We start from the raw sequence: 19,367 nt of genomic DNA on the forward strand, positions 1-19,367 counted from the left end.
TTTATTCAAAGTCTGTCTAAATTAAATCTTAACTTTCTGATGTAAAAATTTGAGAAATAAACACAAAGATATTGATAAAATAAAAATCTAGCCTCTTAAACAAAGCAAAATAAGGACGGGGAATGTTTCACTGATACCTATTCCTTTTATTAGTATACCTTCTCTGAAAGTAAAACAATCATATTTCCACATACAACCTCAATAGAGAGAGGCCATCTATGTTTGTAAAATTTTAAAAGAAAAGATAAAATATCTTTCTTCAAGGATTCTCAAGTAAGTTTTCAAATTTCTAAAATTCTAGAAAAATTACCTTAATAATAAAATATATCTGATTAAAATTAATTTTCACATTCTGAAATCAACCTACATTTTATTTTCAGTAATTTTTAAATAAAAGGGTATCATAAGAGGGCTCAGTGACATAATGTTTTGAGTAATAAACATAAATTAGAAGAAGAAGATTTGTTCATCCTTATGTCTACAAACCTATATGGTAACCTCAATTTGAAAAAAATCACAAAAGTTCTAAGTGATTAAAACTCTGCAATAACAAAAGAGGGCTCCATATCCCCCAAATATATCCAAGTAAATATATGAATCCCTTTCTTATAAAAACTGCTAATCTTATCAATATGTATGCCATGTTGTATATGTACAATACATGTGCATACTTGCCATACTTGGCCTATTTATTCTATTTATATCCTTAGATTTGATTATCTAGTTTATACACCAAAATTTAGAAACAAGATTTTTTTAAAAAGTGACATCATAAAGACAGGTATGACACTCACAGGAAAAAATAGCTGATGGCAATGGTAAAACAGAAAACAAAATATGAAAAGCACAACTAAGAACGCAGAAGTTTTAGCACAAAGTCATATAAGAATCACATCAGTTCTTGAAGTATCCAAACATCCACAGAATTACAAAGAAATAAGAAATGTAATTTTCTTAATAATGACATGAGACCAAAACAAACTTATGTTTGGCATTTTTAAAATTGGAGCTGGAAATCAGGCAAAGCAAATACTTAAGTCAATAATATATAAAAGATTTCAATTAATATATAGTATATAACAATATCACTACATATATTAATGTGGTAATATATAAAATATAATTTCAATTAAATAGAATATACCCATGTGAAAATGATGTTATATAAACAAGGTACTGAACATTTCAGTCACTATTATAAAAGGTACACAGAAAATTATTAAATTTTTTTAAAAAGCAAGGAATTCTTGCTATTGTTCATTGGTTTGATTATCTAGTTAATACACCAATTCCAAACTAGTATAAAAGAATAAAAATAATTAAAATACTTACTATTATGGAATATAGAAATTTTGTGACAAAAACGACTTCAATGCAACCAACAGTTAAATTAAACCCAACGTCAACCACATTCATATCTGTGTCTGCAGAACCAGCAGTTACATTCGTGTAAAACACCATTTTGAAGCTGAAAACTTCTTTTCCAGTGATATACACAGCCTTAATGAGAGAACATTCCAATGATTAGAATCCATTTTTTTAAGTAAAATGCCTCAGGATAAAAACAAAACAAAGCAAAATATAATAAAAGACATACATATTTGGAAAATATCCCACATCTTCAAGCCAGCACAAATGAGGCTACAATTCTCACTGCTTTATTAGAACCTACACTATACAGTTTTCAAACTGATGATGGCAGCTCCCTTTGTAGGTCATGAAATCATGTTAGTAGGTATGGCTTAGCATTTTATTTTTAATGAAGAGAAAATTTCAGCGTATGCATTCTCACTTAAGAGTTTATACTTTTGTATCCAAGAGTCATCATTTAAATGAAAAATCCTTGCTCACTTTCAAAAGTCTGAAAAAAAACTATATTTACAACTTACTAAAAACTACCTTCTCTTGATCTGAGATATAGGAACAGATTTTCCAGATTCTTTAAAGGGATCTCCTATTTCTATACTCCTCATTCCTTATTGGTTTGTGAAGACCCATCTTAATTGTCAATTTGGAATTACTTACAAAGGCTTAAAATTTCAAGCTCTGTAATACCAGTTAAAAATGGTAGAGACGACAGAAGACGTAAAATGTATTCTAATACTTTGGAACATGGGAAGGACACTAATTTACTGTCTTGTCAACTCTCTTAAATTCTAGAAGCAAGAACAGGGAGCTGAAGAACCATCAACAGGCAAATAAATTCCAACCATAGCATCAATAATCCTCAGGAGTCAAAGATATGAGGTCTGAAAAGAAGTCTACAGTATGCTTCTGTCTAGGATGCATGAACTAGAGAGAAAGTCATTCCAAACCCTAAAACAAGAATAAACCAAATAAACCATCACAATTTTTCGTGGAACCATTAGAAATAGGAGGTCTCTTGACAACAAAACACCCTAAAACATAAGGGAAAACTTTTATCTTCAAGGAAAGTCAGAAAATAAGCACCAGCTCACTTGTGGTAGAAAGCAGGATAGAGAGATGCCAGGTACCATGCAAGATAGGTAAAATGCCTCAGGATAAAACAAAACAAAGTGATAAAGATGGACTGTGAACTAATGTGAGATAATGAAACCCTGGAAGCCATAAATACAAGACTAGTTCACACTCATGGACCTCTCTGGGAGATCATGAGAAAGACAGAGTAGAACATCAGACAGAGTATTCCTTGGTATATTCCTGGAAAAGAAAAGAAGACTCCAATGCAAAAAAGTCCAAAGGACCACCAGGATTATCCACTTCTCAGAACAAAATCTTAAGATACAAAAGGGCAGAAATCCTGGCCATCAAGGTTCAGGTGAAGATTCAAAATTCTAGGGACAAGGATATGAGAAAACTATACCTGGGGGAAGAATAAGAAATCCTCCTTGGACAATATCTTTCAAGGTCCCCTTCTGCTGTGACACAGTAGGATATTTGGTCCCATGTAGGAGCCACCAAACATATCAGTTAAATGCCATGAGGAAAAGGGACAGGGTCACCCAGAATGTTCCATTTCTGAGACCTAGAGAAACAGGCGAATGTTCTATGGACCTCTGAAACCATGAGTCCCAAAATAAACTTTTCCTTCTTATAAACTGTTCTAGTCAGGTCTTTTAGTCACAGCAGTGAAAAAGCTGATTAGAATACTCTTAAGTCCATTTGTGCATTTCTCCTTTCTTCTTGTCAAATTCCAAATGGTGACTTCCTGGCTCAAGAAGTAAGGGTTTTCTGATCTTACTATTTAATATTCCTTCACTCTTCAGAACTCATTATTCAAGAATTATCTGTCCAACTCCACAGAAGTATCAAATCCAGAATCCCTACTATTTTATACCCAGTAACAAAACACCTACTCTTCAGTCACTAAGCATTCAGTTCAAACAGCTCTCTTAACATAACAGCTATATTGGTTAGCATCCCTGGAAATAAGCTTTAAAAAAATCTCAGCCCTTCTGATGTTGGCATCTGAAACTCATTATGACATGCAGGGTATTCGAAGAAAATAAATGAAATTTGAGATTAGGTAATTTGCTAAGGATCACACAACTACTAAGGAATAGAGCCAAGATAATCTGATTATGCCTGACTATAAAACTCATACACATTGCTAAAATTTAGCAAACTATGACCACTCTTTAAGGACAATCATATTTAGTGATGTAGTATTAATGAAAACAAATTCTTACCTTTTTGTACACAGCCATTATATCAGAATCCAAAACAATTATATTCCTTAGCTTGGCATTTACTTCCATAACTGAAGTCCTCATAATCATTTCAGAATCAAGTCCTAAGGAAATAAAAAGATGACTAATAGTTTTTATTTCTTTCATTTAATCATTTATTGGATTTATTTTATGAGATTTATTACCTTCAATCTTAATTTCGGCAATGTTATGTTTCTGATCTTGAATAAAAATCCGTATACATGATAATTCTGCTAAAATCTGCAAGGTTATAATATCTTCATTCATGGATAGTTTTAAAGCTATAAAAAAAAAGTCATTGTAAAATAAAAGGAAAAGTTTAGCAGTTACCATACTACACTTAAAAAGTAACTGAACTATCAATATAAATAATGATATTAAAAGTCTGCTTTGCATCAACTAAAAGCAAAATAAGATAATTCCTACTGGCTTAGGATTTCTAAAGAATTATCATACCTAATGAAAAAAAAAAAGCAAAATGAAATACTGTTCCTAGGGGAGACTACTTATTTGAAACTAAGCAACTGTAGCTATAAAATTCTAAACTTCTAAGACTTGATGTCTACTAGGAAACACCTATCATTGTGAAAATTATAAATTTTTGTTGCTTTTAAATAGTTATAGGCTGAGCACACCTAATCCAAAAATCCAAAACAGGGCTCCAAAATCTAAAACATTTTAGCACACATGAGACTTAAAAAGTTTCAGATTTTGAAGAATTTCAAATTTTGGACTGGGATACTCAATCTTATTCTGATTAAAAATACACTCTGAACAAAACTGGGGACGTAGCTCATTTGGCAAAGTGCTTGCCTAGCATGTATGAGACCCTAGGTTTGATCCTTAGCACTAAAAGAAGAAAAAAAAATGTACATACACAAATAATTCACAACTCTAATATTACTCAAATTTTGTTAGTTTTTTTATTTGTTCTGTGGTACTGGGGATTGAATCATAAGGCACTTCCCCACTGAGCTATTTCATTTTTTATTTTGAAACAGGGTCATGGCTAAGTTACCAAGGCTTACATTCCTCTTAATCTAAAATAATGCTATTTAATTATTAAATGCATGAATTTTAATCCAAATCAAATACTTCTACTGTATAATCTTCTGTATAATCAGCTGCATGACAAAAATCTTTTCTTCAGCAGTAATTGGTTTCCTTTGCCTGTAATATTATTTTCTAAAATTAACTCAATAAATCATGAATCCTTTGGATAGTAGTCTATACACCAGAATCCTGAAGTCATAAGTTAACAATAAGTCCCAGTCCTAAATTTAATGATCTACTTGTTTAAAAAAGAAATTGCAGTTGAATTTTAAAGAAAGATACCCAATTTTTTAATGACATCTCCTTTGTCTTCAGTCTCTGGAACAGACACTGAGGTTGGTTTTTCCACTGATTGTGGAAGGATGTTATTGAGATAATTCATTGTATTCAGAAGTGCTTCAGTATGTAAATGAATATCCAAAGATGAAAAATTCACCTAAAGAATGAAGCTGATTTTAATAACAGGTCAATAAAAATTTGCGTTGTGTAGTCTCTATAAGGACTTACGCTTTGTGCTATCAAGGATACAATTTATAATACTGTTTTATCCTCAAGGATATTATAATGAGAGATAATTGTCATAATACACTGGGACAAAAAAAATACACACAATTAAAAGTAAATTGTTATTCAATCATACCTTAAGCAGTTGTAAAACATTGTTATAGGTACTTTTCAAATCAGGTGCATTATTTTCAGCCTATCAAAAGAGAAAACAAGTCTATTAGCATATCTTAGGAAAATGTGTTCATACAATTAATAATAGTCCTAACATGCATTTATATAATTTTCCCGGGGTATGTATGTATACAGTAACTATATATAGATTACGGATTTTAGGTTAAGTATATACATTTGTGGAAAAAGGCAAGTGCTTCACAAGAACAAAGCAATTTCCTTACTAGAACAAAAGAAATTTGTTAAGTATGGGCTTCTCCAGCACATGGCACACACAGCAAGTATTCAATACATGTTGCATATTATCATTCTTATTATCAAGACAGGAGTTACTGAGATTACACTAGGACTAAATATTAAACAAACAAAATATTACTAAACTTTCAAAACTTGAAACGAAATTTCAGCAGCACACATAACCTATCAAGCAGATAAAAATGGAACCAGTTACCTTCACATATTCCAATGTTAACAGATCTTCCATTGTGTTATCCAGTGTTGTGACCAAATAAACAGGTTTCTTGTTTTCATCTAAAAATAAAATTTTAAATTATCAATTGGTAGGAAAATTAATTCAAAATAAAGGTAGGGAATATTAATAATAACATAATTGAAAAAGGCTTTTCTGTACCACTTCTAGTCCTTGGAATATACTTACTCAGTTCCCTTCATTTTTTATATTCTACAAGTGTAATTTTTCCATACAATTTCATTCCCTTCCTTTGTGCCTCAATACTGAAGTCTCAACCTTCCTAACCCTAGATAGTAGGTAAGGTAAGAAAAATTAGCAATCTATTAAATGAAAGGACATGAAGAAATTTATAGCCCCAGGTCACAAAAATCCCTAGAGAAAAGTCATCAATCCTAGAAAACCGAGTTGTTGAGAAGACAGATCAGGAATGTGATGAAAAAGTTTTTATATACAGTTTAGATTAAATTAACTCTATTACCACATAATCTGTTTTAAATATATTATTGCTTCTGCTCAAAATCTGACATTGTAGGAAAACTACCGTAGGAGAGATTTTCGTATAATGCCTTTTAAAATCATCATCATCATCATCATCAAATTACTTATGTCTATTAGAAGTCAATATGTAAAGACTGGGAGAAAAAAAACTATACTATTCTTAAGGGAAAAACACCACAAAATCCTCCAAACTTAAAAGGTTATTAGCATATAAACCAGTTTTCCAATGCCGGTGCTAACCACACTTTTACCCCCAAGAAGATCCACACTTTGTTTACACACTTATTAATTCACTGAACAAATATTTATTGATCATCTACCTTTCATGAGAAACTGTGCTATTTGCTCTCTCTCAAGACAACAAGGGCAAATGAGTACAGTGAAAACTGTATGCCCTGTGTTTTATTTTCAAGGGTTTTCTTATCCTTTGCTCTTGAGAAAACAAAAATAAGCTAAAGTGTAAATTAACAACTGTTCTAAAACTTCTGGAGCATTACAGAACACTTTTGGGCTGGTATACTTTTCTTTCCAATTATCAAAGCAAACTGCTTCTTGGTTACAAAAAAACAAGCATAATAAAATTTTGTATCTGCTACATACGTGATCTTCTTAGTAAGAGATAAGGGCTGTACTACTTAATCTGATTAAAAAATGGGCCACAGATCTTGACAACTCACCAAATAAGGTATACATACAGCAAATAAGTAAATGAAAAATGGTTTCACACCATATGTCACAGAGATATGCAAATTATTACTATGTACCTATCAGTATGACCCAAATCCAGAATTCCAATACCACCAAATGTTGGCACTCTTATTTATCACCAGTAGAAATGCATAATGGTACAACCACTTTGGAAAACAGTATGGCAGTTCCTTACTGAACTACATTACACTCTTACCATGTGATTCTATAATTGCAGATTCTGGCATTTACCAAAAGAAAACAAAAACATCTACACAAACACCCAGCAGCTTTATTCATAACTGGAAGAATCTGGAAACAACTAAGGAATCTTTCAGTAGGTGAATGGATTAAATATACCATAACAACCTAGACAATGAAACATTATTCCAGCTTTAAAAAAACGCTATCAAGCCATGAAAAGATATAAAAACAATTTAAATACATATTACAGAATGAAAGAATTCAATCAGAAAAAAGATACATACTATATGATTCCAATTATATGACATGCTTGAAAAGGTATAAATTTGGAGATAATAAAAAGATCAGTGACTGCCACTTGTTATAGGGGAGGGAATGATGAATAAGATGAAGCACAGAAGATTTTTAGCATTGTAAAACTAACCTTTAGATAAATATAATGGTGGATACTTGCTATTATAGTTTTGTCTAAATGCATACATGTATAACATAATGAGTGAACTCTGATGTAAATTATGAACTTTTAATGTAAACTATGGATTAAAAAACATAAAAGAAGAAATATAAATAGTATCTACCTTAATCCCTAACAAAGAAAACAGGACTATTTTCTTAGATATAACAGATCCATTATGATTCTGGAAAACTTAGAAGTTTTGTGATAGACAGAATACCATTCCCATCAAAAACAAGAAAAACAAGACAAGATTCTTACACTATGATCTTAAGGGATTATATGACAAAATGAACTTGGAAGATGTGATTATAGTTAAATGGAGATTATGTTTGATTATCTGCCTGAGTTAAGAGTGAAAGCAAAAAGTAGAAGAGGATGTTAGAAATAACCCTGTAAGAATCTGATACCCTTTGCTGGGTCTGAGATGTAGGAGGATATAATGCAAGACTGAATAGAAACCTGTAGGCATTAACAACAGCTAACAGGTAACAAGAAAACAAACTTAAATCATGTGCAAATGAATTTAGTCAACAACATAATAAACAGGGAAATGGATCCTCCTCTAGAGCCTCTAGAAAGGAACTCTCACTGGCCCCTTAATTTATTTTCTCAGGTCTCTTTTTTTTTCCTTAGTGCTTTATAGTTATACATGATACTGGGGTTCATTCTGACATATTCATAAATCATATAACAGTTTTCTCTGTACAGTAGGACTTACATCAGATTTCTGTCAAGTTCATAGTAAATTGTTACAGCAGTAATAGGAAATTAATTTAGTGTTCCTATATTAAATGTAGATTTAAGATTTAATCATATTTGATTTTCCTTAATGAAAAAGAAATTATCTTCATTTTGTCTCTGATCTACCCCTTCCTCAGACTACCAAGTGTAAGATGAAAAGCCAAAGACTAATTCTGCTAAGGTTTGGACGTGGTTTGTCTCCCAAGGATTAGTGTGCTGGCGGCTTGGTCCTCAGGGATGTTGTGTTAAGGTGGTCAAACCTTAAAGAGGTAGAGTTTAATTCGAAATGATAAGGTCATTGGGGGCACTGTCCAGAGGAAGCATTAATATTAGTTCTTGTGGGATCCCAGTTAGTATCCATTATAGTGAATAGTTACAACAGAGTGAGACTGACCCTTGAATCAGCTTCTGGCTTCCTGTCTCACCAGGTGATCTCCACTACATATGCTCCTGCTGTCATACCACCCACCAAGAGATAATCACCAGAGGCCAAATAAACGCAGCCACTGAAGGTCAGCCTTTCAACTTCCAAATTTATAAGGTAATTAAACTTCTTTTCTATACTTATAATCCAGTCTCAGGTATTTTGTTATATCAATGGAAAATAGACTAGTACAAACACAATATAATAGTAATAGTATAAACACAATATTTCTCCAAGAATATTTGAGCAAATATACTGATTCGAACTCTAAAATAATTAAAAGTTCTCCAGCATGTAGTTAAGTAATAAAATTAATTTATTTATTTTTAAGAAATAGAGATTCTTACCTAAGTATTCTGGACATTTTAAGCAGAACTCTTTCAAAAAGGCACTTGCTTTCAAATCAAATGTTCTAAGTTCAACTTCTGTGCCTAATCCTAAAACATCAATTTCTACCACAGGTAGTTCACAATCTCCCACAAGGTGATAAAATTGAATCAAAACCTGAAGAAGAATGGAAAATTAAATTACTACTATTAAAACAAAAATCACATTTATTTGCATAGTGGCTATATATGGATATATGAAATGTATTTGCACATACACATGATATAAATAATGTACTATGTATTTAAAATTTAGAAGCAATTTTATAATCACCATTCCACATATAATCACCACTCCACTTTTTATAATAATTTTTAAGAAATATGTATTGAAAACCCACAATGTGTCATATCCAAACACCTAATTCTCGATTAAAGAAGCTATTCTTCAAACAAAAGAAAGGGGAGGATGAAAGGGAACCACCATACAGAAAATTTACATCATTTAATTGGGATGCAGTACCCATTAGCAATGAGGTTGTAAATGGTAGACATGACAATTTAAATAACTGTTATTAATTTACCATATCACATACCTCTGCTACTTCAAATCGCATTTTAATCTCAGTCAAATTTACTGAACAATCTTGCTTTTGTAATTTTTTGTGTTGAGTACTTTTAACTCTAACTGGAACTTGAGGAAACTCTCCCAAGGGACTACATGGTGCATCAAAAAATTCTTCTTCTGAGTCTAAATTTCAAGAATATTGTTTCAGTCAATAATAAAAATGATCAAATTAATAATAACATTGTAATAAATTTTCTGAAATGTAAACACTGAAACACTATGGATCTATTTATTTTAAAATTTAATAGAAATCTAAGAATTAAAGTAAATGGAAAAGAATATAAAATTACTTTTGAACAAATAACATTCTTGATTACAAAAAAGTATAGAAAAACTATAAAATGTAATCTTTAAAGATCACCTTATGAAATCATTAGTCTATTTCAAAGTTTCATAAGAATATTTTACAGTAAATGACAACACTCAAGACTTTACATATCATGAATACTCAAAGTAACATGCTAAAATGCTCATTTACCTGAACAGTCTAACAGGACTTAGATACAAACTCTGCAATATTAGCAGCAGAAGACAGGCCCTGAAATTTGAATGAAGCAATCTCCCACCCCATTTGTAGTTTTGTTTTGTGTGATTCCAGTTACCCACAGTCACCCACAGCTCAAAAATATTAAATGAAAAATTCCAAGAATTCTAAAATATTAAACTGCATGCTATCCTAAGTAGCATCAGAAAATCTTGCACTATTCCACTCTGGATATGAATTATTCCTTTGTCAGTATATTATAGGGGCAAAGAAAGAAGTTTCCCTTCTCTCTCAAAAAGTCTGCAAGTTTGCTGGCATGAACTAATAATAGGAAAAAAGATACATATATTATTAACATGCACAGGGGAGAATCACAGGATTGTGATAAATTGAAACAACCCAAAGAGGTCAGTGAAATACACAATTGGAGGGGTAGTAAATGATTTTAGGTAAATGAATAGACTGAGTGCTCAGATAATGTAAATGATTCTCTTTGGGAATTGAATGGTCCTAAGAGACAGACAATAGCTTATAACAAATTCATTCTAGGTATGGCTATATTTTCCTTCCGACAGACATTAGTTTAACTAAAGATCATTGTTTTCCATCTTTGGCAGTTCTAATCTTTATGTGGGATCTTGAAAAAACCTTTTCCAGCATCTACTGCTCTCCAAAGACCTTTAATTTAAAATAGTCAGCATACTTTGGGGGCACAATTCCCTGGACTCCTTCAGTATTCATACTGCATACAATACCCTTCCATTAGTCATTTAGCAACCATTATGATTATCAGATGGACTCTTGTAGAACTGTATTATATGTGTATAAGTAACCCTTATTTTATTCAATATTGGCCCCAAAGCCCAAGAGTAGAGATGGTAGCAATTCAAACATGCCAGAGAGAAGCCATAAAATGATTCCTTTTAAGTGAAAAGATAAAATACGTAATTTTTAAGGAAAGAAAAAACCATATGCTGATGCTGCCAAGATCCACTCCAGGAATGATGACTCTGTGAAACTATGCCAAAAATAAATAAATAAATTCACGCTAGTTTCGCCGTCATACTGTTAGTTATACTCATCATGCAGTATCAAGTACTTAACTAAGGTGAAAAGCACACTGAACTTAATCACAGATTACACACACACACACACACACACACACACACACACACAGTATTAATAGAATTTGGTACTATCTGTGATTTCAGACATCCAATAGGAGTATTAGAATGTATCTTCCATGGATAAAGGGAGATTAATATTCAGTGTTAAACTACTACACATTATACAACTATTTAACTATTTCTCTCTCTCTCTCTCCCCCCCTCCCTCCCTCCCTCCCTCCCTCCATGTATTTAGATATCCCCCCGGCTAAGAAGAAACATTTAAAAAGATCAAAAACATGAAAAACATTCAACCACTGATAAAACTATAAAGAGATCTAAAGGAACCTAAAATAATCTGAAACATATCCCTAACAACCTAAAATTGAGGTTAAGAAAGAGTACATGACCTCACTCAATTTCCTCTCTGGTCACCACACAAAAAAATGCATTCCTTAGAAAATGGGATAAAGATGGCACTTTTAAAACATTTAACATTTAGCCTTTTTTAATCTTAAAAATAGATAACAGTTTTTTTCCAGTGTGGCCATAAAAAAAACAGTAGATATTAGAATATTTATAGTATTTTCATGTTAATTTGGATATTAAAACTTGATTTTTTTCTTCACTTAAAAAACTATATAAAGTTTTTCCTATAGCAAGTTCTCAAAATAACTACCACATTACAAATTAGACATCCACAGAGTATTGTGGAGTTTTTTTAATCCCATATTCAATAAACATTATTCACTTACTAGTGAATCTTGGCATTACAAATTCAAATTATACCAAAAAAAAAAAAAGGAAGAGAAAAAGAAAAATCCTATTACAAAAGCAACTTTAAGGAATATCCAAATTGTATTATTTTAGTGAAAATGTCTTCATAATATAAAATATCTGTAACTGCCTGTTTTTTTTATATGACTATTCCATTTCTTTTTGACAAAGGGGTCATATTGAGTTCATTACTTTGAGAAACAACATTCACAGAAGCAGCTCTGAAGACACAGCATAAGTTTCCCTTTTATAAGGAATATTAAAATTTATAAAGGAATTATACCTTTGTAAGGATGTCTCCTTCTCTATACCAGAAAAATAACTCTTAATCATGAGAAATTCTTATCAAAGGGGAAGATGCTGCCTTTATTCAACATAATGAATCTTATCCTTATATACCATATCTCTCCTGGTTACCTTTCTGAAAGTTCCCTCCCCAAGCATAGCAGCCCCAAACTCCTTTGTTTAACACAAATTGGTATATAAGCCCAAATTTTAATTGCCCTTTGAGTTACTAATCTCTAATGTCTCCAATGTAAAAACGAGATGTAAATGTTAATAAATTTATTAGTTTTCTCTTATAATTTTTTTTTACAGAAAACCTAGGTTAAAAGCAAAAAAATATTTAACCTCCTCTAAATCTCATATGAGGAAAATATGCTTCAAATAAAAATTATTTTAATAATATATGTATAATAACAAAAAATTCCTTAAGCAATCTCATTTTACCATCCTCAGTAATACGTGGAAGTTCCAAGACAGGAATTATTTTCTGTGAAATATGTGACGGTCCTAAACCAGTATATGCTTGAACCTGCAGGGAGGAAACAAAACAATTTGCTGTCAAGTAGCACAATAACTTTTTATTCAAAATTATCAACTTGGACAAGACACTCAATTTGAAAGATCTGAGAAGAAATAAAGCCTAAATTAGGAAGGTACATTATACAATGTAGATTTTAAAGTAGTTTTATAATTTTAATGTTACTTATTATTATTCTCATTTAATATAATATTTAGTGTAACTCTTTCTAAACTATAGAAAAGGGGATTATTACATACATTTTCCTGAAACTTCCTTCTTTTACAAAATAATCTAAATTTTAATTGTACCAACAGTTCACCAATTTTCACTGCTAAATTGTATTTCACTGATGAATAAACGAACATTTACTTATTTGTCCACCACTCTTGCTGAAAAATCTTTACATATTTTTGCTTTTATTAACAGAATAACCATAAGCTTCCTTGAAGACTTTCGGAAGACTTTTGCAAAGAGAATTTTATGGCTACCTTATGAAGTCCTATCAAACTATTCTCATGAGTTTTTAAACAGATTACATTAACACCAGCAGTAGATGAGAGATTTGCATGGTTCCTTATCCTCATAAATACTTATGGTTTTCAAAGATATTAAACTTTACCAATTTCACTGGAAATTTCACCCTATATTTTAATTAGAAGTTCATAAATGTGTAATAGGTAGGTATCATATCATAGTTTCATGGGCTATTTGTGTTTGTCCTTTTGCTGAAAGTCTTTTCATTTGGAGAAGAAGAAATAGTACAATTATTTAAAAAGTATCACCTACTACTTTGGAGTCCATAAACCAAAGTAATACATGGAAGTTCAAAAAGTTCACTAAATTTTCCTAAAGTAAACACATCCGTGTCCCACCACTCATATCCATGTACAGAACATTACAAGTAACTCAGAAGCTCCCTCATGCTCCTAGTAATCATTAGGCATCCTATAAAAGAATAACTATTTATACTACATTAATTTAGACTTTCAATGTTTTCATAACCACTTATACTAAATTAATTTCAACTTTCAATGTTTTTATACTCACATTCAGGAAAGGGACGGACTTATTTTCTTCCTATTTTACCATATACATGTTAGATTTTGGAATTTAAATCATTTTCTAAAATACCCTGGAATGTGTTTGAAGGAAGCTGCTTCCTAGTCACTGACCCTCACTGTTGAATGTATAAATGCAACAATGAAGTATTCCATTGTATATGCCATTACTTTTTATCCACTCACTTCTTGATAGATAGTTGGGATTTTCTCTGCTTTTTAATACTGTAAATAACCTTTCTATGAGCATTCTAGGTCAAGTCTGTCTGTCTGTCTGTCTGTCTGTCTGTCTGTCTCTCTCTCTCTCTCTCTCTCTCTCTCTGTTTTTTAGTTGTTGTTCAACAAAATACCTTTATTTTATTTACTTATTTATTTTTATATGGTGCTGAGGATCAAACCCAGCGCCTTGCACATGCCAGGTGAGCGCTCTACTGCTGAGCCACTACCCCAGCCCTAGTTCAATTCTTTTAGTGGGCATGTTTTCACTTCTTAGGTCAAAACCTAGGAAGAATTTCCAAGTTATGCAGTAAGTATGTATTTATTTAACAAACCCACCAAACTATTTTCCAGGGATTATACCATTTTCTAGTTACAGCAGCAATGTATGAGAGTTTTAAATCCTTATCATATCAATACCTTGACATAGTGCTGTCATTCGAATCAATGTTTAGTGGTATTTTAATAGGAGTTCATTTTTAGTCAAGTTGAACATCTTTTCACATTGTGTGTTTACCTGTTAATTATTGCTTGTATCCTTATATATTTTGGAAAAAAATCCTTGATAAGATATATGTGTTGAAGACATTTTTTACAAAGTGAGTAGACAGGTAATGCTCTTTGGTTTCTCTTTTATAACAGTGTCATTGAAAGAAAGAGAAATTTAATCTTCATGAAATCCAAGTTATCATTCTTTTATACTATATTTGTGATTTTTTTAATAGCCAAAGAGATCTTTACCTTCTGCAAGGACTCCAAAGATTTTCTCTTATGTTTTCTGTACCAGAAACTATTCCTTTGTCATTTAAATTTAGATCTAAATTCCAATCTCAAGTTAGATTCTATATACAGTATGAGATAAGGATAGAATTTCACTTGTTTTCCATATGAAAATCTAGTTGTTCAGCCCCATTTATTATGAAAAGCTAATCCCTGCTCCCTTAATTTAAATTGACACCTTTACAATAAATCAAATAAATCAGATATTATAGATATATTTCACAATGTTTTTCAGCTTTACTCATCAGCTTTTAAATCCTTCAGCCAATATCACATTTTGTTGCATAAAGTAATTACATGATAAGCCTTAAAATTGATGGGATTCAGAACATGCTACCCTGAGATATGGTACTTTATATCTGAAAAAAACAGCGGAAGCAGCAAGATCTCACTGACAGTCTAATATTCTTTTTTCCTAAAGCAGGCCACAAAAGAATGCTTTGACCTTCTTCTAAACTATGTCAGAGACACAGATGAATCCACTAATTGGGTTACAACTCTCATAACTCAATCATTTTACCTCTAAACTTTCTTTCGTTGTCTCACACATGAGCTTTTGGGGTACAACACTTATCTAAATCATTATAGAAGACTGAAAACTTCATAAAATAAAACAACAATGAAGATTGCCACAAAGGTTTGCCACATTAATTGCTTCTCCCTTTCATGAAAGACAACTGTTGTATGATATGCTGTTTGACAGCTTTTTACCCATAAGGGAACTTTTTCAAAATTGGAATCAATCCTCTAAAACCTCATCAATGCCTTGTCAGCTAAGTTCATATAACACACCGAGTTGTTGCTATCATTTTCAACCACATTAACTGCATTTTCACCAGAAGTAAATTCAAGACAAGAATTCACTTTCCTTGCTCATCTGTTAAAGTCGTATCATCGGACTGCAATAATTCAGTTACAACTTCAGGCTCTACTTCTAATTCTAGGTTATTTTGCTATTTTTATGACATCTGCAGTTATTACATTCATTAAAGTCTTGAATCCTTTCAAGTCATCCATGAGAGTTAAAAATGATTTCTCCCATACTCCTGGAAATGTTGATATTTTGACTTCTTCTATGAGTCAAAAATGTACTTAATGGCACTTACAACGGTGAATCCTTTCAGGAAGGTTTCACTTTACTTTGTCCTGATCCATCAGAGGAAACAGCTATCTATAGCAGTTTCAGCCTTACAAAATGTATTTCTTATTGGAGCCAAGTGGGCACTGTATTAATTAGCAGGCATAAAAACATAAATTTTGTTTTATCTTTCTGTCAAAGACTGTGGGTGACCATGTATATTCTCAATGAGCAGTAACATTTTGAATATAATCTTTTTTTTTAAGTAGTAGTTGTCAAATGTCTGCTCAAATATTCATTGTTTGGGGAAAATCCAGTGTAAAAGAACTGAAAGTTCTATAAGACTGAAGAAGGAGGCAGACAGAATCAAGATCAGACAGAATGCAATTTATTGGGGACTTACTGAAAAAAGTCAAGAGTGCAGCAAGGTTGGTGCACCTCTCCAACTTTAGTCAAAGGGAGTAAGCTTATATAATGAATGGTCAGGATGAGAGTGGCTTTCCTCTAAGTCAGAATGTAAACAATTTATCTCAAGTTAACATCAACTGTCAGGCAAAGACCCAGGGGCAATCAAAGCAGTTTTGACTTGTTGCAGTCAGATTAAGCTGAATCCCTACCACTGTGTTGTAAACAAGGATTCTGCAGTGGACTTTACTGTAACATTTACAGAGCTCAGGAAAAATAGATTCAGCATTTTCTTAAAAGCCTAGGGTTATAGGAATGGTAAATATGCACTAGCTTCCACTTTCACAAACTACATTATCCCTAAATAGAGAATAGGCCCATCCTTTGAAACCTAGAAGGCAGGCCCTAATTTCTTCTCCATAGCTATGGAAGTTCTACATAATGTCTTCTAATATAAAGCCATTTTGTCTATAACAAACAGCTTGTTTTGTAATATAGACACCTTCGTCAATTAAAAGTATGATCTTCTGGATAACTTGCTGTAGCATTTATATTAGCACTCTCTGACTCACCTTGTACTTTTGTTATGGAGATAGTTTCTCTCCTTACACTTCATCAATCAACCTCTACAAGCTTCAAACTTTTCTACTGTAGCTTTTTCACCTCTCAGCCTTAACAGAACAGAGTTATGGCCTTGCTCTGGATTAGTCTTTGATTTAAAGGAACACTGTGGATAGTTTGAGATTCTATCCTGACAACTCTGACAACTAAAACTTTTCCATACCAGCAATAAGCTGTTTTGCTTTTCTTAACATTTGTCATGTTCAGTATAGTAGCACTTATAATTTCCTTCAAAAGTGTGTACATTCAGGGTGTAGCTGTGGCTCAGTGGAAAACAGACTGTCTTGCAAAGTGAGGCACTGGGTTAGAGCCTTAGTACCACATAAAAACAAACAAATAAATAAATACATTGTGTATAAAAAGTATATACACAAAGGTAATGAGAAAGAATCAAAATGATTCATTACAAAGATATTTACAACTTAAGAAAAATGTGTACATTTGTTGATAAACGGAAAGAACTGGCAAACATCAGACGAAGGGAAATAAGCCAGACTCAAACTCAAGGGTCCAATGTTCTCTCCTGCATTCACAAGCTAGAGTGGAATAAAGGATTAAAAATGGAAGAGTTTGTGAAAATAGAAGAGATCAGTAGATAAGCAGGGGACCTGGGAGAAAAAGGGTGGAGGAGAGGAAGAAATGAAAAATGAAGCTTACAAAACATGCTATGTGCATGATGAATATAATCTAATGCATTTAAATTTTTATATACTTATAATGCATCCATAAAAACATACATACATAAATAAATAAAGGAAGCCTAATAGAGTAGAGGAAAGGGACCAGGAGGACGGAGGGAAAGAGGAAGTACTGGGAATTGAAATGGAGAAAACTATATTATATGCATTTATGAATATGTCAAAATGCACTAAAACAAACACACACACACACACACCTGGGGCTTTCAATTTATATTTGAACTGGAAGGACAGATTCTTGGGCAGTGATGTCTTAGCTGTCAGATCTGACATTATCCACAGGCAGAATATATATAAGAACGGAAATAAATTTGAAGATGGATGTCTAGTATCCACTGATGCCATACTGCTTCCTTGGGGGCGGTGGGGGGACAAAGGGAAATTCCCTACATCTGACATCAGAAATGTGTTGTTAAATGAAAGTATAAAAGGAACTGAGTTCATCTTATTCTATATCATCAGACTACTAGATAGTACTCAACCTTAAAAAGAAATAAAGATCTCCAGTAGAGGTAAATGCATAGGCAAACATATAAAGAATTATTGTACTCTTACTTAGCAATTGCACTTTTAATTTCCCAGATTTGAGGGAAATAAGAATAAAAAATAATTATGACCCTATGCTCTTGCACATCCAAAACATAAAGATACAATTTGTGACAACACATTAATAATTAGGGAATAGGTATCAGGATGTAGTGTTTTTGTATGATATTGAGGTTGTTGGTATCAATTTAAAATATAATATTATAAACTTTGGAAGTGAAATACAATTCACCTAGAAACCATAAAGAAAGTATCTAAAAGTATACACACAAAGGTAATGAGAAAGGAATCAAAATGATTCATTACAAAGAGCAGATAAACACAAAAGAGGTAGAAACAAAGAACATGAGAAACAAAAAAACTAACAAAACATACAGAAAACAAATAGCAAGCTGGGTGTGGTGGTACACACCTGTAATCCCAGCGACTTGGAAGACTGAGACAGGAGAATAGCAAGTTCAAAGCCAGCCTCAGCAACTCAGGAGGCCCTCAGCAACTCAGTGAGACCCTGTCTCTAAATAAAATACAAAACTAGGGCTGAGGATGTGGCTTAGTGGTTAAGCACCCCTGGGTTCAATCTCTGGCACCAAAAAAAAAAGCTTTGAAGTCCTGTCAGTAATGACTTTAAATGTCAAGGGACAAAACTATTAAATCAAAAGCACAGAGTGACAGAATGGATTAAACATATGATCTAACTATAAGCTGTGTGAGACAGAGTTTATTTTTTTCATATTATTTTTAGTTGGTGCATTATTGTTGTACATGATGGTGGGTTTTATTATTACATATTGTATATGCACAAAATATCACAATATAATTTGGCCAATATCATTCCCATTTCCACTTTCCTCTACCTCCTCCCTTCCTATGGTTCCCTTCCCCTAGTTCCCTTTCTCTGGTTCCTTTCTTCTACTTTACTGCTCTTTCAATTTT

General features: G+C 32.3%; 1 protein-coding gene across 5 annotated transcripts in view; it reads right to left on the minus strand.

Annotated features, from left to right (window-relative positions):
• Vps13a (vacuolar protein sorting 13 homolog A) overlaps positions 1–19,367 on the minus strand; it is a 259,327-nt gene that overhangs the window by 143,017 nt on the left and 96,943 nt on the right. For all 5 annotated transcript variants that reach the window (XM_077797003.1, XM_077797002.1, XM_077797006.1 and 2 more), the window contains exons 24-32: positions 12,957–13,041; positions 9,829–9,983; positions 9,254–9,410; positions 5,875–5,954; positions 5,386–5,445; positions 5,028–5,181; positions 3,857–3,973; positions 3,672–3,775; positions 1,333–1,500 (exon numbers count right to left, since the gene is read on the minus strand). In XM_077797003.1, the coding sequence (XP_077653129.1) occupies positions 1,333–1,500; positions 3,672–3,775; positions 3,857–3,973; positions 5,028–5,181; positions 5,386–5,445; positions 5,875–5,954; positions 9,254–9,410; positions 9,829–9,983; positions 12,957–13,041 (1,080 nt within the window). The remainder of the gene's footprint in view (positions 1–1,332; positions 1,501–3,671; positions 3,776–3,856; positions 3,974–5,027; positions 5,182–5,385; positions 5,446–5,874; positions 5,955–9,253; positions 9,411–9,828; positions 9,984–12,956; positions 13,042–19,367) is intronic.

The sequence above is a fragment of the Urocitellus parryii genome, chromosome 4 (genome assembly GCF_045843805.1).
Source record: "Urocitellus parryii isolate mUroPar1 chromosome 4, mUroPar1.hap1, whole genome shotgun sequence".
NCBI lineage: Eukaryota > Metazoa > Chordata > Mammalia > Rodentia > Sciuridae > Urocitellus > Urocitellus parryii.